This window comes from Saimiri boliviensis, chromosome 2, assembly GCF_048565385.1.
Source record: "Saimiri boliviensis isolate mSaiBol1 chromosome 2, mSaiBol1.pri, whole genome shotgun sequence".
In the NCBI taxonomy this organism is placed as follows: domain Eukaryota; kingdom Metazoa; phylum Chordata; class Mammalia; order Primates; family Cebidae; genus Saimiri; species Saimiri boliviensis.
The window spans coordinates 154,279,995-154,301,503 of record NC_133450.1 but is presented as its reverse complement, the minus strand read 5'-3'; the positions used below and the strand labels follow the sequence as shown (position 1 = coordinate 154,301,503).

Here is a 21,509-nt window from a genome sequence, read left to right as displayed (position 1 = left end):
CCTGGTGGCAGAATATTATAGTACAGATATTATATAGGCAAAGAAGAACAGAGGGCTAGAGTGTGAAGTACAGATTTTGAGTTTAAGCATATTAGTGGGATTAGTGTTCCAGCTGAAGAAAACATGAAGAGGTTATTAGATGTTAGGTATTGTTTGGGAAAGAATAGAAAATGGAGAAATAACCCAGTGGGTTAAAGAAGAAACAGACTAAATAAACAAACCAGAGACAATTCCTTATTTTACTTTTAGTTTTCTGAGTTATTGCCTCACTTTTCTATTTCTTTCTGTGTCAGCATCAATGGAAAAAGGAGTTAATTTTAGATTCAAAACAAAAACTGGGAAAAAAAAGTCTGAAATGGGTAATACCTAGGACATAGTATATATGTGTTATTAGGATTCTATCCCTGAATTTTTAATGCAGTTATCCATTTTTCATGGATTCTTTGTTTATACCCTGTAAGGAATACCTGGTTTTGGAAAGTGGGAAGGTGGATGAGAAAACCCAAGCGACATATAATGCTTAGTTTATTTTAGAACCAAGTATGAATTGTGACCCTTATCTTCTGTGCTGGGAATTACAGATTTTTTCAGGTTTTTTCTAACAATGTACATATAGTTAACAATACTTTTGTCTCACTCTAGCCCCTGGTAACCACCATTTTACTTTCTGATATGATGAGTTTGACTGTTTTAGATACCTGATATAAGTAGATTCATGCAATATTTGTCCTTCTGTAACTGGTTTATTTTACTTAGTGTAGTGTCCTCAAGATTCATCCATGTTGTAGCATATGACAGGGTTTTTTTTAAGGATACATTATATTTGGTTGTATGTATATTGCCACATTTATCCATTCAACTGTCCTGAACATTTAGGTGGTTGTTAGTATCTTGATTATTGTGACAAAATAAGAACTTTTAAAAGTCTCACATTTTCAAGTTCAATTTGAACCTTTTTTTAGTTTACTTCTCATGTCAAGCAAGAAAGCACTTTTCTGGTTTTCTTATTACTGGGAACAATGGAGATTAAATGTCTCATATGTTTTTGGGAGTTCTAGAACCCCATATATCACCTCTTCATTCCCATACTACAATAACTGATGCTCTCTGGAGAGTGCCCCCTCCTGGCAGGAGGCCAACCAGCACAAAAATAGTGCATTAAACCAGCAAAGCTAAGACCTCTCATAGAATCCATTTCACCCTCCTACCACCTCTACTGGAACAGGTGCTGGTATCCTGGCTTAAGAGACCCACAGATGGTTCACATCACATGACTGTGTACATACTGTCCCCTAGTACCAGCCCAGAGCCTGGTAGACTTGCTGGGTGGCTAGATCCAGAAGAGAGATAACAATTACTGCAGCTTAGCTCTCAGGAAGCCACATCCATAGGAAAAGAGGGAGAGTACTACTGTAAGGGAACACCCTGTGGGACAAAATAATCTGAACAACAGCCTTCAGCCCTAGACCTTTCCTCTGAGAGCGCCTACCCAAATGAGAAGGAATCAGAAAACCAACCCTGGTAATATGATAAAATAATGTTCTTTAACACCTCCAAAAAAATCACATTAGCTCATCAGCAATAGATCCAAACCAAGAAGAAATCCCTGACTTACCTGAAAAAGGATTCACTAGGTTAGTTATTAAGCTAATCAGGGAGGCACCAGCGAAAGGCAAAGCCCAACGTAAGGATATCAAAAAAGTGATACAAGAAATGAAGGGAGAAATATTCAATGAACTAGATAGCATAAATAAAACTTGGAAACAATGGACAAAGAGAAATCTAAAATGCTCCAGAAAGTCTCAGCAATAGAATCAAACAAGAAGAAAGACATTCAGAGCTTGAAGATAAGGACTTTAAATTAACCCAATCCAACAAAGACAAAGAAGAATATGAAAATATGAACAAAGCCTCCAAGAAATCCGAGATTATGTTAAACGACCAAACCTAAGAATAATCAGTGTTCCTGAGGAAGAAAGAAATCTAAAAGTTTGTAAAACATTTGGAGAAATAATTGAGGAAAACTTCCCCAACCTTGCTAGAGACCTAGACATCCAAATACAAGAAGCACAAAGAACACCTGGGAAATTCATTGAAAAAAGATCTTTGCCTAGGCACATTGTCATCAGATTATCTAAAGTTAAGATGAAAGAAGGAATCTTAAGAGCCGTGAACCAAAAACACCAGGTAACCTATAAAGGAAAAACCCATCAGATTAACAGCAGATATCCCAGCAGAAACCCTGAAAGCCAGAAGGGATTGGGGTTCTATCTTCAGCCTCTTCAAACAAAACCGTTATCAGCCAAGAATTTTGTATTCAGCAAAACCAAGCTTCATATATGAAGGCAAGATACAGTCTTTCTCAGACAAACATAGAATTCACCACTACCAAGCCACCAGTATAAGAACCTCTAAAAGGAGCTCTAAATCTTGAAACAAATCCTGCAAACACATCAAAACAGGACCTCTTTAAAGCATAAATGTCACAGGACCTATAGAACAAAAATACAATTAAAAAAACAAGCAAGATATATATAGGCAGCAAATAGCATGATGAATGGAATGAAACCTCACATCTCAGTACTAACATTCAATACAAATGGCCTAAATGTTCCACTTAAAAGATACAGAATTGCAGAATGGATAAGAATTTGCCAGCCAACTGTCTGTTGTCTTCTCTTAACACATAAGGACTCACATAAACTTAAGGTAAAGCGGTGGAATAAGACATTTCATGCAAATGGACACCAAATGTGAGCAGGAGTAGCTATTCTTAGATGGAACAAACCTTAAACTGTAGTTAAAAATGACAAAGAGGGACATTATATAATGATAAAAGGCCTTGTCCAAAAGGAAAATATCACAATCCTAAACATACATGCACCTAACATTGGAGCTCCCAAATTTATAAAACAATTACTAATAGACCTAAGAAATCAGACAGACAGCAACACAATAATAGTGAGAGACTTCAATACTCCACTGACAGCACTAGAAAGGTCATCAAGATAGAAAGTCAACAAAGAAACAATGGATTTAAACTATATCCTGGAATATTAATGGACTTAACAGATATATACAGAACATATAATTCATAGCCTTAATGTCCTACATCAAAAAGTCAGAAAGAGCACAAACAGATACTCTAAGGTCACACCTCAAGGAACTAGAGAAACAAGAACAAACCCAGTAGAAGAAAGGAAATAACCAAGATCAGAGCAGAACTAAATGAAATTGAAACAAACAAAATATACAAAAGATAAGTGAAACAAAAAGCTGGTTTTTTAAAAAGGTAAATAAAATTGATAGACCATTAGCAAGATTAACCAAGAAAATAGAGAAAACCAAAATAAGCTCAATAAGAAATAAAACAGGAGATATTACAATGGAAACCACAGAAATACAAAAGATCATTCACGGCTACTATGAACATCTTTGTGTGCATAAACTAGAAAACCTAGAAGAGAGAAATAAATTCCTGGAAAGAAACAACCCTCCTAGCTTAAATCAGGAAGAATTAGCTACCCTGAATAGACCAGTAACAAGCAGTTATTGGTAATAACATGAAATAGTAATTTAAAAATTACCAACAAAAAATGTCCAGGCCTAGACGGATTCACAACAGAATTCTACCAGATATTCAAAGAAGAATTGGTACCAATCCTGTAGATGCTATTCCACAAGATAAAGAGGGAACCCTTCCTGAATCATTCTATGAAGCCAGTATCACCCTAATACCAAAACAAGGAAAGGACATAACCAAAGAAGAAAACTACAGACCAATATCCCTGATGAACATAGATGCTAAAATTCTTAACAAAATACTAGCTAACCTCATCTAACTGACAACATATCAAAAAGGTAATCCACCATGATTGAGGAGTTTTATATCAGAGATGCAGGGATAGTTTAACATACGCATATACATAGCCAAAGCAAGACTAAGCAAAAAGAACAAATCTGGAGGCATCACATTACCTGATTTCAAACTATACTATAAGGCCATTCTCACCCAAATAGCATGATACTGTTATAAAACTAGGCACATAGACCAATGGAACACAATAGAGAATCCAGAAATAAACCCAAATACTTATGGGTTAGCCAACTAATGTTCAACAAAGTAAACAAAAACATAAAGTGGGGAAAGGACACACTTTTCAACAAATATTGCTGGGACAGTTGGCTAGCCACATGTAGGAGAATGAAACTGGATCCTCATCTTTCACTGTATATAAAAATCAACTCAAGATAGATTAAGGACTTAAATCTAAGACCTGAAACTAAAAATTCTAGAAGATAACATTGGAAAAATCCTTCTAGACATTGGCTTAGACAAGGATTTCATGACAAGAACCCAAAAGCAAATACAACTAAAAACAGATAAATAGCTGGGACTTAATTAAACTGAAGAGCTTTTGCAAGGCAAAAGGAACAGTCAGAGTAAACAGATAACCTGCAAAGTAGGAGAAACTTTTCACAATCTACATATCTGACAAAGGACAAATATCCAGAATCTACAATGAATTCAAACAAATCAGTAAGAAAAAAAAAATCCCTTCAAAAAGTGGGTTAAGAACATGAATAGACAATTCTTAAAAGAAGATCTACAAATGACCAATAAACATATAAAAAATGCTCAACATCACTAATCACTAATAATCAGGGAAATGCAAATCAAAACCACAGTGTGATACCACCTTATTTCTGCAAGAACAGCCATATTCAAAAAATAGTAGATATTGTCATGGATGCAGTGAACAGGGAACACTTCTACACTGCTGGTGGGAATGTAAACTAGCACAACCACTATGGAAAACAGTGTGGAGATTCCTTAAGGAACTAAAAATAGAAGTATCATTTGATCCAGCAATCTCACTACTGGGTATCCACCCAGAGGAAAATAAGTCATATGAAAAAGATGCTTGCACACGCATGTTTATAGCAGCATAATTTGCAATTGCAAAAACATGGAACCAACCCAAATGCCCATCAGTCAATGAGTAGATAAAGAAACTGGTATATGTATACAATGGTATACTACTCACCCACAAAAAAGGAATGAATTAATTGTATTTGCGTTGACCTGGATGAGATTGGAGACTGTTACTTTAAGTGAAGTAACTCAGGAATGGAAAACCAAACATTGTTATGTCTTGTAAGTGGGAGCTAAGCTATGAGGATGCAAAGGCATAAGACTGACATAATGGACTTTGGGGACTCGGGGAATGGGTAGGAAGCGGGTGAGGGATAAAAGACTACAAATTGGGTGCAGTGTATACTGCTTGGGTGATGAGTGCACCAGAATCTCACACATCACCGCTAAAGAAGTTAACCAACACAAACATATGAGACATTTATTTATTTAAGGACAAACATATAAGACATTTGTTTATTTATTTCCATAGGTTATTGGGGAACCTATGATAATAAATAAATGTTTCATATGTTTGTGCTTAAATTGGTCTTTAATACTTGCCTTTCGGTATTCTCGTAAGTTTAGATTATAAAATAGTTTTGGTCTTTTTGTATTTTCTACTGTAAACCTATATGATTATGTAACAGTGAGTAAAATTGTTAGGCCAGATATGTGGTTCTAGGAAATTATGTAAAGCTGTGTTGTAGTATATTATTTTCTACATTTTTAAAAGTCATTTTGAGCTTGGCTTCTGAGCCTCTGTTTCTCAAGATGGGGTTTATGTTTTCATAATGTTATACTTAGCCCTTGTTTATTTTCATCTCTGAGTTTGAAATTGTGGTTATATTGGCAAAGGGAGGTTTGGGTTTTAATTATGTAACCTGTTAGAGGAAATGCTAAGCTTCTGTTTCTTTAGGGTAGACAGCGAGAGATTTATCAAGATAAGGAAGAAAAATAAATCCTAAAGTTAAAATTCTATACATGGTGATATCACCCATACTAAAGCCAAAGAGGGCATTATCCTCTCATTCTCATCTCCAGGAACTCTTCTCTTGGCACATGCTTACTCAGTTATAAGCCAAGCCCTTCTTTTGTATATATTTTTTAAGAGAACAAATTTACTTTGCTTTTGAGTTTTATTCCTGGCTCTGGGTAGCTTATTTTTTTTAGCCTTATTTTCCCCAATTTATATGGAAATAGATATCTTCACTCCCCAGGATTGTTGTAATGAGTAAGTGAAAAGATGAAATGAGGTGACTCAGGCAAAAGTACCGGGCTCTGTGTAGTCAGTACACTGTATGTGTTACAGTCATTCTTGTTGCTGAGAATCCACAAAGGAATGAGTTAAATGAGGACCCTTTCATCAGGGTTTTTGAGTAAATTTTTTAAAACAGAAGGTAGTATTTTGTGTAAACACTAAACCCATTGATCACCTCTGCAGAATGTAGGAAACAGAGTTGCTAATTCCAAAAAAACAGCATATATGTTGAGAAAAGTAAACCTAATATATATGGCTTAGGCAATGTAAAATTCCGTGAATATGTTCCTTTTCATCTTAAAACTTGTGATTTAAAAAAAAATGTTGACATTACTATAAAGAATTCTTATTGATTATTTCTCTTGATTTACAGAGTATTGTTACAATCACATTTGAAGTACCAGGAAATGCAAAGGAAGAACAGCTTAATGTATTTATTCAGGTAAATGCAATTTTTAACTGATTAATGGTTTATCAATGGTTTTGTTACGTAGTTGTTGCTATTAGCAATGGTTGGTCTTATTAAAATATATCACTTGATACAGAATCTCCTGTGGGAAAAGACTGTGAGAAACAAGGACAATCACTGCATGGAGGTCATAAGGCTAAAGGTACAGTAGACTTTTAGACAAAGTCCTTTTCCTGGCTGTAGTAAAAACTATATTTGGTTTTAAACAGAAACACTGGTTTTAGTACAAATAATCTTTGTCTACTTTCATTTTTCTTTATTATTTTCATTGCTGAAAAGGAGCTTTGGAAATCACCACGTAAGGCATGATTTATTTGCTCAGCTTCCTTTAGGGTTGCAGGTAGAACAACCAATATGCTTTGAAATGTCACCTTCTGCTCTGTATTCCCAGGTACAGAAAAATAATGTCGCAAATCTTGCTGCTGTCAAACATGCTTCTTGATGCATTTAGCAGACACTAAACGTTTGTCATACTTGAAACAAAGTTGCAAAGGACTAGAAGAACTCTCCTTCTGTGTTTAGAAACCCACTCATATGACTTGATATTTGGGTATTTATGTCATGGAAGGTGTCTCTTCTAGGAAGCAGTGGTTCTAGGCGTTTACTTTTCCAGTCCGCAGTTGAGTGTCTACTCTTGTGTGTCCACAAAGTTTTTGGTATATTCAGAACATTATTTCAAAGAAATTAATTTCATCCCCATAGGAGCCAGTTTATCAGATAATTTGTTTCTCATTGCTGCAAATCAATACAAAATGAGCTTTTATTCAGATAGATATAATAGTTTTTCTTTATTTCATCATTGTCCATTGATTGCAACCTATTTCTAAAACAGGTTATTTAATACCACCAAAATCCTTTAACTTCTCAACTTTTCCCACTAACACTGCGAAACACTATATAAAATCTTTAAAATAATCAATAGGATATAATACATTACATATTTTGTTTCAGGTTTTGATTGTGATAAATAGCAGTGACAGACCATAATATATGTATTCACTTTATCAATAGAAAAAGAGGTTGTTCAAAAAAATCAATACACAGAAACCTTTTTTGAGAACTGAAAATTTTAAGAAACTTTTTATAATTCACGAATAATGTGAATTAAGTAATTTTCTCAGCTTAAGAGTTTGTATTTTTAAATGGATATCAATAATTGATTCATTAACATTGATGCCCTATTTCTGCTTTTAAGTTTGAGCTGAGGCTGATTAATGTTCAGTCAATTCTCCTTGAGCAGGGATTGGTGTCAATCAAAGACAGACGACAACAAGTGATTGTCCAGGGTGTCCATGAGCTCTATGATCTGGAAGTGACTCCAGTGTGCTGGAAGGATGAGACTGAGAGAACAAATCGATTGGTCCTCATTGGTAAGTAACAAAGGATTAACACTCCTAAAACAAAGTGAGAAATATATTTGAAAGGGATATCATGTGCCACTTAAACAGTATTCTCTTTTATAGCTAAGCTTATGGTCATTGTTTCGTCTTTATCATGTTATCACATTCATAAGAACTTGTTAGGCCTTTTGTTCTCTTTCAGTTTTAGAAAAGTGAGTAATCTAAGCACCAATGTAGTTTTGATGTACTTAATTAAAAAGTTAAAGATGGAATCACTTAATTACGATTCTTTTTGTAAATTTCTAAACATCATAAAGTTTTAAAGAATTGGAATTGATAGGTGAACTGTGTCATTATAATAAGCATAATGTAATCACATCATATTTTGTTTTGTTTGCAGGCAGGAATTTAGATAAGGATATCCTTAAACAGCTATTTATAACTACTGTGACAGAAACAGAAAAGCAGTGGACAACACATTTCAAAGAAGATCAAGTTTGTACATAACACTAGAAGCATTTCTTATTAAAAGGATTGGAAAATAAAAATAAGTTTCTACTGGGTATATTTCAAGCATTTATTTATTACTTATGAATTCCAATATACTTTAAAGTAGTATTTATTTTATAGCATACATAAAATTTAGCAAATCTGTACTGTAAAACATTTGACATTCATACAGTTATATATACTGTCTTCTTTTTTTTATGAATGGCATTTCTCAAAAATATCTTTTGAAATTGGCTTTGGAGTTTACATATACTGAAAATGAAAATTTATAATGATGATAAAACTTTCAACATTGTCGTTTTTTTCTTAGAACTTCAGCTGATTGCAGAGAGATACAATGATTATATTGTTATTAAATTTTTTAAAAAACAATAAATGTCACCATTTTATTACGTGAAATGAAAGGTTTGTTGTGGCAAGAGACTTTTAAAAATGGCAGAAATCTGGGTCAAAGAAATTAAACTATCTCTTATTCTTAATGCCAAGCCTTATTGGTAGTCAGTGTAATGAAACTTCGGCCATTTATTTTGTAACGTATTGAGAAGATTTCAGTTGCAGAGCTTTTAGTTTTAAGTAGATTTTACTACTGATATTAAATTCATCTTGGTTTTTGAACTTCTTTAGTTTTCAGTATAAGCTAAACAGTGATGAAGTATGTGACTTTAGCTATAAACTTTAGCTAAGTTACAAAATAACTTTTCATAGTTTAACAATATTTTTCAAAACTTTGTATTTTTTTTCTAGAGACAGGGTTTTGTTCAGTTGCCCAGGCTAGCGTACAGTGGCATGATCATAGCTCACTGCAGCATCAACTACTGGGCTCAAGTAATCCTCCCACCTTGCCTCCCCATTAGCTGGCACTACAGGCACATGCTATCATACCTGGCTAATTTTTTAAAAAAACTTTTGTAGAGATGGGGTCTTTCTGTGTTGCCTAGACTGGCCTCAAACTCCTGGCCTCAAACTATCCTTCCACCATAGCCTCCCAAAATGCTGGGATTACAGGTATGAGCCATGACACCTGGCCGTAATCTTTATATAAATGGTTGGTGTGATGTGTATATAATGGCTCACTTTCTCCTATTTCTATTAAAGGCCACATAACTTACCCAAATTGTAAGAGGAGAGCATAGATGGAATTTAAGGAGTACTTTTCCAAGCTAATGGTTGGTAAATATCAGAGAAGGCTATTAAAATTGCTTTTGGAATTTTTTTCCCCAGAATTTTAAATAAAGGAGTTGGATTTGTGTATTTTAAATGGTTGCAGTGGTCAGAGGCAGAAGGCTAATTGATTAAATTATCTCAGTTTGGGTATTCTTGTTTTCTTTTTGGGTCTACCAGTGAGATTGTTAATTCTGATCTTCCTTCCTCTCTATTCTATAGCTCTTTAATATAATTTATCTGTATACATACAGTTGTCTCTTGAATCCATTCTCTTAATTCATGGTTGAGAGAATACACTTATTTTGTGGCAGCAAATTGCTCAATAGAAAGCCAGCTGATTTTCGAGTAAGATCTGGGCTTTAATTCCAGCTTTTCTGCTTCTTAGCTGTGTAATCATGGGCAAAGTATTATATTTACTCTACCAGAGATTACTTTCCTTACTTACAAAGGTGTAATGATAGTAACACCATTCAAGGATTAAATGGGTTTGTAATGCACCCAGCTCAGCTCCTGAAACATAGCAGAACCTAGGTAAATGCTTTCTTCTTGCTAACAAGTTAGTTAATTTTTTTTTTTGAGACCGAGTTTCGAACTTGTCGCCCAGGCTGGAGTGCAGTGGCACAATCTTGGGTCACTGCAACCTCTGCCTCCCAGTTCAAGTGATTCTCCTGCCTCAGACTCTTGTGTAGGGATTACAGGCGCATGCCACCATGCCTTGCTAATTTTTTGTATTTTTAGTAGAGACGGGGTTTTGCCATGCTGGGCAGACTCATCTGAAACTCCTGACCTCAGGTGATCCACCCGCTTCAGCCTCCCAAAGTGCTGGGATAAATTTGTTTTATAATTAACTATAGTCACAACAATACTTAATATTCTTTGGCAAACTAGTAAGTGTGTAGAACTGTTGTTCTAGACCGTGAAAAGGAGCTTATAAGTAGTTGTCCTCTTGTAGGAGAAATATTTGATATAATACTAATCTGTGCTCCTGAAAACCTGTATTTATAAAACTGATAAATATATTTGTTTTTCCTTTAAAACAGGGGTGTCCAATCTTTTGACTTTCCTGGGCCACACTGAAAAGAAAAATTGTCTTGGGCTATACATAAAATACACTAACACTAATAATAGCTGATGAACTTTAAAAAAAAAAAAAAAAAAAAAAAAGGGCCGGGCGCGGTGGCTCACACCTGTAATCCCAGCATTTTGGGAGGCTGAGGCAGGTGGATCACGAGGTCGAGAGATCGAGACCATCCTGGTCAACATGGTGAAACCCCGTCTCTACTAAAAATACAAAAAATTAGCTGGGCCTGGTGGCGCGTGCCTGTAATCCCAGCTACTCAGGAGGCTGAGGCAGGAGAATTGCTTGAACCCAGGAGGCGGAGGTTGCGGTGAGCCGAGATCGCGCCATTGCACTCCAGCCTGGGTAACAAGAGCGAAACTCCGTCTCAAAAAAAAAAAAAAATTACAAAAACATTTCATAATGTTTTAAGAAAGTTTGCAAATTTGTATTGGGCCATGTTCAAAGCCATTCTGGGCCACATGTGGGATGAAGGATGGACAAGCTTGCTTTTAAATGTATTAAATTAATCTTTAAATATTTGTAATTATATAAGTATTGCATAAATATATTTTTGTTGTAAAAATGATGCCCATCCGTCACTTTTTAGGACTAAGCCAAAGTTCTGGCCTTTAAGACATTTCTTTTCACTTTCACATCACGTTTCCCAGAGTGAATTACTTTTCAATGATCAGAGCCGTAGTTTAGGCTGCTGCTTCAGGAAGCACAGAAGCTTGCCATAGAGATCTTCAAGGGAGGGTTTTAATTTTATAATATGTATGTGTTTTAAAACATTTTAAAAATGTATTATAATTGAGTTTCTTTCAAAAACAAAACAAACTTAACTGTTAGTCTTAGGTCTTTTCATGATAGTACATATAAATCCGTCTTACTCTTTACTGAGTGAAAATTCGTAGTTTAGCATAGAATACATTCATTGTATTAAAACCATTTATTGAGAGCGTCATTTGCCTTCATATTAGTTCTAGGGGTGAAACTGCACACAACAGATAAAGGGCAGCTTCTCATATTCCTTACATTCGGGTGGAGGGACATAAATAAATGAAAAAATAGAAGGTAGCTTTAAGCTGGCTAATAAAAATGAAGATCAACTTTAGATTGAGTGGTCGTGGAAGGCCTCTCTAAGGAGAGGTGACTGTTAAGTTGATAACAAAATTAAAAGAAGTAGTAGTTCATACAAAGTAGTGGAGGAGGCTCTACACAGAGGGAGCATACAGGGCAAAGGCCCTTTAGTTGGGTGCCAGCATAGTGTGTTGGGAGACCAGGAAGAAGGCAAAGGTGGTGGAGGGTTAGAAAGTGAAGATATGAGATAAAATGGGAATTAATGAGCCGGGGCCAGGTTTCTTGCTCCTGGTAGGACAGAGTAAACATTTGGATTATTTTTGATGCCCTGGGAAGTGACTGAGGGATTTTAAGCTGGGGAAGTGATGTGAGCTTGATTGCTGTGGCAGATCAACCAGTTGTTTCTGTTTTTGAAATTTCGAATAGTGCTTCAGTGAACCTTGTGTGTGTCTCTTTGTTCTTAGGTGTGAATGTTTCTCTAGAATAGGTAGATACATAAAAGTGAAAGCACCGGCTTCTAAAATATGCACATTTAAGATTTTTAATAGATACTGATGAATGGCCATTCCAGACAACTGAACCTTTAGCTTTCATATAGTAGTGTAGGAAAATACCTGTTTTTCCAAGCCCAACTAGCACATTTTAACTCTTGCCAATCAGGATCTCACTGTTTTATTTTGGTTTTTAAACTGTATCTTTAATGTTTTTTATATATTTTTAGTGTGTGTTGTACTGTTCATTATTCTTATTGTTTTCAAAATGAAGTGTTTTCCAATGATCATAGCCATAGTTTATTTAACCTGAACCTTCAGGAGACTTTGGAACTTAATAGAGATATCCTGAAGAGAAGGTTTATTTTTATAATGGAATCATGACAATAATATGGGCCATTATTTTGCTTGCTATAGGAGACTTGCAGGATATGATGATGATGATGATGATGATGATGATCAAGGTTTCATCCCAAACTTTATAGTTTACTGAGGGATACAAGATAAATTATTAAATCTCTCTGAGCCTTTGCTTCCTTATTTATAACATGGAGATAACAAATGCACATCTCTCTGAATTGTTCTAGCGATTAAATTTAAGGCACCCTGAATACAGAGTCTCAACAAATGTGGATTTCCCTTTTCCAGCAAGGCTTGATGTGCAATTCAAGCTTCTGCACACCTTAAAACAAATGGGTCTTTCTGAGGCTTTCACCAGCTGTGAGTGAAAGGGGCAAGAAAATTGGCACTGATTTTAAGATAGCTGTAGGGAGTGTTAGCACAAGGCATAGGGGAAGACCAGGTGATTGAAAGGGTCACTTTGGTAAAGGAGCTTGATGCCTTTCAGTTTTCCCTCTCTCAGCAGCTATCAATAATGCGTGAGTTAGAAAAGACCCTCCAAATAGCTCATTTTCTCTTGTTACTGCTAAGCAGACTTGGCACCTGAAGGGCTTTTAATTATCTTCCTTTCTTGCTACCCAGAGTTCTTTTTCTGATTGCTTGCTTCAAACATATATAGTATTTTATTGTTTAGTCTTACAGATTTGTGAGTAAAAATTGAGAATAAACAAAAACATCTTTTTTCCTAGAGTCTACAACAAAATAAAGCTAAAAGCAATATTTTAAAGCAATAGTGATCAATACTTTGTAACATTATGGGCTTAGCTGCTTTCTACAAATTGAATAATTGTTTACTTTGGATTAATGGTACAAGTAGGGAAAGTTTATTTTTAAATTGCTTTGAAATGACTTTCCCAGTTTTAGAAATGTATACATTAGTGCAGTTGATATGGAAAAAAAAGTGAATTCTAGCTTCAAATGTCTGGAAACTCACCCTGCTTTGATGAGGAGAGATATGGTAGAGTTCTCAGAATGTATCTTAATATTAGAATCAACCTTACCTTTAACTCTGATGACCAAATTGTGTTTAATTTTTAGGTTCAAAGAGAAACATGACATCATCATGCTTCTTGTAGATTAATTTAGAAAGGTTTGTTTTTCAAACCAGAGGACATCTTATGAACCCGATATGTTTGTTCTGAAAAACAAAAAACAAAATAAAACAACTATTCAACCTTAGAAGTAACCACTAAACATTATTGAGTGCCCACTATGCACAAGGCCCTGTGTTCAATGTTGCAGGAGCTGCAAAATAAGACTGGATTCTTAAGGCAATACTATGGAATTGATGGGATAGGACAGTAAGGGTTCCTTTCTTCTTTTTTCTTGTTTAGAGTAATGTGCCATTATGGAGTCTTTCCAAAGCATTCAACTTTTCATTGCTACAGCTCATTGTTTTTACATTGATATATTTGGTATAACAACTTTATTTAGACATAATCCACATACCATGAAATTTATCATTTTAAGGGGTACAATTCATGATTTTTAGTATATCCACCATTGAGTCTATCTACTGTACACAACTATGACCAGTGTCTAATTCCAGAACATTTGCATCACCTCAAAAATAAACCCTAAATCTCTTAGCAGTCACTTGCTGTTTTCCCCTGCCCCCATCCCCACTCTACTTTCTGTCTCTATAGATTTGTCTATTTAGACTCCCTTCACACAGCACAATGTTTTCAAGATTGATCCATGTTGTGACATGTGTCAGTACTTCACTGCTATTGCTGAAAAAATTTCATTATGTGGATATACCTCATTTTGTTTATCCATTCATCATCAGATGGACACTTTAGTTTCTTCTTCTGGGCTGTTAGGTCCTTCCCCACCCATGTTTCATTTTTTAAATTAATAGAATGTATTTTTAGAACAGTTTTAGATTCACAGAAAAATTGAGCAGATAGTACTGAGTTCCCATCTATTCCCCCCTACACACACTAACAAAATAATAGTATGGGACATTTATGTTACAATTATTGAACTAATATTGACACATTATTATGAAAGCCCAGTTTATTCAGATATCCTGAGTTTTTAACCTAATATCATTTTTCTGTTCCAGAATCTCATTGAGGATGCCATGTTACATTTAATAGTCATGCATCCTTAGACTCCTCTTGCCTGTGACAATCTCTTAGAATCTCCTTGTTTTGATGAACTTGACAGTTTTGAGGAGTATTGGTCAGGTGCGCAAGATGTTCCTGTGTTGGAATTTGATCTTTTCCTCATGATTAGGGGTTTTGGGAGAAAAATCACAGGGAACAATTTTCATCACATCATACCAAGGGTATATGCTATTACCATGATTTATGACTATTGATGTTGACATTGACGACCTGATCACCTGGCCGAAGGAGTGTTTGTCAGGTTTCTCCACCATAAAGTTACTTTTCCCCGGCTTTTTCATACTGCATTTAGGAGGAAATCACTATGTCCTGCCCACGCTAAAGGACTGGCGAGTTGTAGTTTACTTTTTTGGGAGTGAAGTGGCTACCTAATTAATCAAAATTCTTCCTCAAGGGAAAGTTGTCTCTTTCCCCTTGTTTATCGATTCAATCATTTATGTTCATCAGTGTGGATACATGAATAGTTTATATTTTGGGTTACATTTTAATTCTATGTTTTGTTTCTCAAATTATCCCAGCTTTGGCCATTGGGAACTCTGAGTTTTCTCCTGTGCCCCCTTTGAAATAACCCCATCAATGTGGGTTTTGTGTTTTGTTTTGTTTTTGAGTATCTCCTTATTTTTCTCCTTTCATTTTTAAATAACTCCAATCCCTATAGAAGTTGGGGCTAGAAAAACTTAACAATGCTCCCTATCGCAGGTCATCCAATTCCTATGCTGATAGAGGAAATGTGCCTCACTGCAGAGGGTTGGGGAGGAAGCATCTCGGATTATTGTGGTTGAATAAGACACCTGTCCTGGCCCTCCTGGAGCTTAGTTTAGTAGGTCACACAAGTGGTCATTGGTAAATTTGGGATTCAAACAAATCTGTTAGGCTCAGACCTGCCTGTTACTTGTCCTCCAAGCTGCATATAAACTGAGGAACCTTAAAGGGTAAAAACTTCAGGAGCAGAGAAGACAAAAGTTTTAAAAGAAGATTTGCAAGAAAGCTGTTTTCCAGATTTTATCCCGAAGGCACTAGCTACTTTAAGCTATTTTTTGTTATATTTTGCCCTTGTAGTTGGCTTCTGATTTCTCACTGAACATTCATTGTCATAATTATAGACACTATGTGACAATCAATGGCATATTTTGTGCTGCATTTTTATTAGATGGCACCCCAAATTTTTCCCAAGTAGGTAGGTTTTAAATTATGAATATATATGGTGACATAGTATCTTACTTAGTACTCTAATAAGATTCTTATTTATGTAACAAATATTAAGTTTTATTCCTCTGTAGTGCTACTTTAGACTCTGAGCTAGTTTAAATGAAGCCAATCTAAAAATTGTTTTACTTCTAAGGATGTTGAGTAAGTTGAACAATTTTGCTGCCATATCACCCCTCCCCAGTGCAGATTGTGAATGAGAACCCATTTAAAGACAATACTGCAGCCCCTTCTTGCCTCATTGAAGTTCCTAGTTTTATCATTACAGTAAAAGCACTTAATGTTGGCACTTCTGACAGAATGAAGGAAGAGCCAGAACCAGGCAGAGTAGTGTGCACCTGTAATCCCACCTACTCAGGAGACTGAGGCAGGAGAATCACTTGAGCCCAGGAATTCAAAGCCAGTCTGGGCAACATAGACCTTGGCTCTAAAAATGAAATGATTAGGAAGGAAGGAAGGGAGAGAGAAGCCATTATACACTGGGTGTATCTTTTCTATGTGGAGCCATTTTGTAAGAACAGCATTTTTTCAAACTAGGCCCATACTGGTACGTGTGAAATCAGTTTAGTTGGTTATGACCATTTTTTAAAAAAGAAATATCAGTAATCACTATAGTGTAATTATATTGTTTTGTGAAACCCATCTTAGATACGTATGTCTGTATGTGCAAGATTGTAATATAAAATGCATTTCTTACTGTGGTTAAATATTCAAAGAAGTTGGAGAACCATTACTGTAAGGGGGCAGAGAACTCCACGTGAGCTCTTCTGCCTTCCCTGAATGAACTTCCACAACTTAATGCTAGGACATTTCAACCTTTTCTGAAAATTAGAGTCGGAGAGCATCTTGGGGAGGAGAGGAAAAGGTAAAAGGGGCAAAGCAACACCCCCGCCCCCGCCCCAACCCCCCCCCCACCCCATTCAGCTTGGGAATGTTGTCAGAACCTTAAATATAATTCAGCCCACCATTCTGGATAAGGACAGACTCTACCAAAGAAAATGGATAATTACCCAGCTGTGAAACACAAAAACGTACTTTTACGGCTACACATTCCTTTACAAACCACCGTGCAGGTTTGAGCCTCCCCGCCTCCTGCCCGCCCAGCCGCCATTTCTTTTCTCCAGGAGAGAAAGCTGCATGTCTAAGTGCTCATAGATTGTTGAGTATCATACTTTCCTACCTCGTTTTTATTTGCGCGGTTTTAACTGCGCCTTAACAGAACCCATGCAAAGCCCGGCCAACTAGCTGGCTGCGCTGGACGAGTGGAGCATCTTCCTTGATGGCAGGTGGGTGAGAGGAGGAGGGGGCTGGGCTTTTATCAGGTCGGGTATTTGCCCAGCAGACCCTCATCATTGGACTGCGTCAGGAGGAAGTGGCCCCGCTCCGAGGTAGAGGAAGTAGAATTATAAAGGGGGAGTCCACCACACATGGTTTTGAAGCTTTTATAAAAGACAACGTGCATGCTTTGTTGGACGTTGTTGGAAAGAAGCAGAAACAAGCAGACGAAAACATCCCAAAGGGTAACCACTAGTGTTCTTGCAACATTCATCCCAGGCTTCCAGCCCAGCCCACCCCAGGCCAGGTGATCGGCCGCCACATCCCCTGCGACTGAAGAACCTGCTCCTCCATGGACTTGCCAAGAGCCGAGCGCCTTCGCTCCACGCTGCAGCGCAGCCTCCGGGACTCCGATGGGGAAAACGGTAAAATCAATGTCCTGGGAGAGGAGGTAAATGAAGACGAGGAGGAAGACGAGGAGGAGGCAAGCCAGCAGTTCCTAGAGCAGCAGCCCCAGCTGGAGCTGCAGGTGGCGCGGCGGGGCGGGGGTGAGCTTCCCAGAGAGCACAACGAGGGCGGCGGCGGCCCGAGCGACCCCTCAGACTTTGGCACCAAGTTCAGGATACCGCCGAGGTATGCGGCGGCCTCTGGAGACGCCTCGCAGGCGGCAAAGCCCCCCTACTCGTACATCGCGCTCATCACTATGGCCATCCTGCAGAGCCCGCACAAGCGCCTCACTCTCAGCGGCATCTGCGCCTTCATCAGCGGCCGCTTCCCCTACTACCGCCGCAAGTTCCCCGCCTGGCAGAACAGCATCCGCCACAACCTCTCGCTGAACGACTGCTTCGTCAAGATCCCCCGCGAGCCGGGCCACCCAGGCAAGGGCAACTACTGGAGCCTGGACCCCGCCTCCCAGGACATGTTCGACAATGGCAGCTTTCTCCGGCGCAGGAAGCGTTTTAAGCGCCACCAACCGACCTCGAGAGCCCACCACCTACCCCACCCCTTCCCTCTACCCGCTTCTCCGGCCGCCCTGCACAACCCCCACCCGAGCCTTGTGCTTGGGGCCCCTGCCCCGCCGCAGCCTCTCCTGGGGGCCTACTCCACCGCCGCCCCCGGGAGACGCCCATGCGCTCTGCTGCACCCGCATCCTCTTCGCTACCTACTGCTCTCGGCCCCCGCCTATGCAGAGGCACCGGGGAAAGCAGAAGGCGCCGACCTGGTGACCCCTGGCACCCTTCCAGTTGTGCAGCCCTCGCTAGGTCCCCAGCCTTGGGAGGAGGGCAAAGGTCCCGCGTCGCGACCAGAAGGTGGATGCATCTCTTTCAGCATTGAGAGTATTATGCAAGGGGTCAGGGGAGGCGGTACCGGGGCTTCGCAGAGTTTGTCCCCGACCCCTTGGAGCTACTGCCACCTGCTGCAGCGCCCATCATGCCTGTTGCATCCCCAGACCGCTGCCCCTTTGCTGCACGTTTCCGCCGCCACCGCTGCTCGGACAATTTTGCAGCAACAGCAGCAGCATCAGGAGGAGGAAGTCTGCGCCGACGGCTGCGCTCCCACCAAGGGCGCGGTGCTGGGAGGGAACCTGTCTGCCGCCTCGGCGCTGCTTAGGTATCAGTATCAGGCAGTGGCAGAGGGCTCTAGGCTGATTTCGCGGGCTGTCCCTTTGGGAGGAGAGGGGACCTCACCTGCTTTTTGAGTAGCACCCACGCCCAGTTCCCTGGCCAACTCTGCAGGGCGCTCCAAGAGCTAGGTGGGAGGGCGGAGCGACCCGCAGCTGCTCACTCCACCTTGCGCGGCCCAGAGTGGGCCTGTGCATTTGAATCGCGCTGCAGAGAAAACACAAACTTCTGTTCGCTGCAAAATAGTTAAAGGAACAGCTGGATTCCGTTCCTCTAAAAACCACCTGAACGTAAACTTCGAAGGGCGTCAAGTCATTTTTTCTTGCCTTCAGTTGTGGCTTCCACGGCTTTCCCGATTTGCACATTTCCCGGGAAACTATGAAAGTGAGTGGGTATTTTGTTCTGGTATTAAAAGTAAAACAAGCAAGCAAACAAAAACACAGCCTCCGACGCCAAACATGTTCCCCCTTCTTCACTTCCTTGGAACTGGAAGTATTATTCTAAGTGCAAAATGCGTCCACCCTCTGTGTCTTCCTGATAGGGATGTGTACTGTAAGTAGGATGTTAATATCAGAACATTGGTATCTGTGTGACTGACGTGCCATCTTTCATGTTAAAATTAAGGTATTAAAATTAAGCCTAGTTATATAGACGAAATAAAATGCTAAGTCACTACACTACACTCGTTTATTTTCTATTACATCTCATTCTTCCCTTTCTAAAATGGAGCTTGTTTAAAACCTACGTTATTTTCTGTTTATTTTTCACAATTCATATTTATCATACATATCAGAAGTAATCCACTTTAATATGGCCTTTAAAAATCCCAAATATTTGAGGTTGAAACAGACTTGGCTTTTAAAATAGGAAATTTACTATTTAGGAGACCTCCAGAAGAAAAGAATAGGAAGGCTTGTAAATATATTCTCCTTTTATTTTTTCGTCTTTATAAAGACGCTGATTTCCGCCACCTCTCGCCCCGCAACAAGCTGGAAAACCATTTCAGGCCAATTTGGAATATAATGGCCAACGCTTACTTGGAGAAAATAAAAGGGAATATATATCTTTTAAAGCACTAGAATTTTCAAAACTTATTTAAAAAATTTCTGAAAGGACTTTGCAACTAGAAAGGTTTGTTACTCGGAGTCACGTGACCGGGGTGGGGGTGGGGGAACCAGACAAGAACGCCCACCACGAATTGCTCCCCAGGAAGGAAGCACATTTCTAGGAACTCAGACGTTTTCCCCGGTCCTGAGTAGGGTTCCCAATTCCGTGCCACTTGGAGGGAAGCCGCTCTGTGACGGTGAGAAAGTTGCTCTCCCAACCCCCATCTACTTGCTACCCTCAGCTATGAATTTCTTATTTCAGGAGGGAGGACGAACATGGAGACCCACATTTTTGCAGTAGTCTAAGTGGCCAATTTTTACTACTTTGCTTCTCTTCTCCCTCCCATCCTCTTGCCCTACCTGAGATCCCCCACTGGAGATTTCCTCCCGGCTCCTGCGGTTTTGAGGACGTTCCAGAAAGTTCCCAAGCCCCACCCTTGGTAGCCGCCCTGACTCCAACTTCCAATTCTTCCCTCTTCTTCGCACAGGTAGCCGTCAGCCCCGGAGCACCACCAGCGTCCAAGATAGACCACTTTAGCAAATTCGGCAGGGCTGGGGCAGTTCAAAGTTTGAAAACAAGCTGATAATAGAGGGGTCCTATTTAATGCCACATTCTCTCCGGTTCAAGTTCCAACTTCCCTTTGCCCTTTGTGCGAAACTTTCCGGGCCGACCTTCGTTCCTTTATTCAGTCAACAAATGTCCTGGGAGTGCGGCTACAGCCGGCCGCTGAACCGAGACAGGGCTTTCTCTAAGCTCTCTTGGCACCCTCCTTATTTTCTTTCTTCCCTTGCCCGAGGCAAGACCAACACTGCCAACAAAATTCGAACATGGGTGACTCAGGGTCAGACCCCGGCCCGGGGCCGGCCTTCCAGTTCCTAATTTTTACCTAATGAAACCATATCCAGAGATGAATCTTTAAACAATCGATTCAGTAGCGGAGTAGATTCCTGTCTGGAAGCACCCGGGCGGCGTGGAGAGATCTGGCCTTCGGGTGTGACCCGCAGGGAGTTCCCTCGCGGAACCGGAAGGTCGCCTGGCGCACCTACGAGCCCGCCAACAACACGGAGCACTTGCTGGGCAGCCCAGGCGTCGTGGAGGCGCCGCAGCTCCCCTAGGCATGGGCGCGTCCCTGAGGCGCGTAGTGCAGGGCGCGGTGACCAGGACCGGCCGCCTTCCTGAAGGCACAGAGCAAGAGGCCATACTCTGGATCCCAGGCCGGGTCCCCGTGGTTCTGCACGGACCGCCCGGACGCCTCCCAGATCGCGGGCTTCTGTAACTCTGAGGCCCGGTTTAAAAACCACGGCGCTTGCAAGTAAGAGTCCAGGGTCGAGGGTCGAGGGTGGTCTTCCACCTGGGGATCATCTTCTCTAGGACTGGCTGATAGCCAAGCCTAGAGTTGCACAGGGAGGGGAGCCGAAGAGCTGGAGCCGCGCGGAGGCTGGGACAGGGACAGAAGGAAAACTGGGGAAAAGTGACCC

At 39.6% G+C, this 21,509-nt stretch overlaps 2 protein-coding genes across 3 annotated transcripts in view; both read left to right on the top strand.

The window, feature by feature from the left end:
- The window catches only part of ZNG1A (Zn regulated GTPase metalloprotein activator 1A), a 49,809-nt gene extending 41,259 nt beyond the window's left edge, over nucleotides 1-8,550 (top strand). The window contains exons 12-15 of the mRNA XM_003935643.4: nucleotides 6,550-6,618; nucleotides 6,722-6,787; nucleotides 7,886-8,015; nucleotides 8,386-8,550. Coding sequence (XP_003935692.2) covers nucleotides 6,550-6,618; nucleotides 6,722-6,787; nucleotides 7,886-8,015; nucleotides 8,386-8,492 — 372 coding nt within the window. The 3' untranslated portion in view covers nucleotides 8,493-8,550. The remainder of the gene's footprint in view (nucleotides 1-6,549; nucleotides 6,619-6,721; nucleotides 6,788-7,885; nucleotides 8,016-8,385) is intronic.
- A 9,095-nt stretch (nucleotides 8,551-17,645) lies between these two features.
- Nucleotides 17,646-19,001, top strand: FOXD4 (forkhead box D4). Of its 2 annotated transcripts, XM_010346144.3 has the most exons (2): nucleotides 17,646-18,739; nucleotides 18,793-18,913. In XM_010346144.3, exons 1-2 carry the CDS (start codon nucleotides 17,655-17,657, stop codon nucleotides 18,911-18,913), a joined length of 1,206 nt encoding a protein of 401 aa, XP_010344446.1. In that variant the 5' UTR covers nucleotides 17,646-17,654. The 2 variants fall into 2 exon arrangements, with proteins under 2 accessions (XP_010344446.1, XP_003935691.2); XM_003935642.4 differs by having other exon boundaries at nucleotides 17,646-19,001.
- The last annotated feature ends 2,508 nt before the right edge of the window (nucleotides 19,002-21,509 follow it).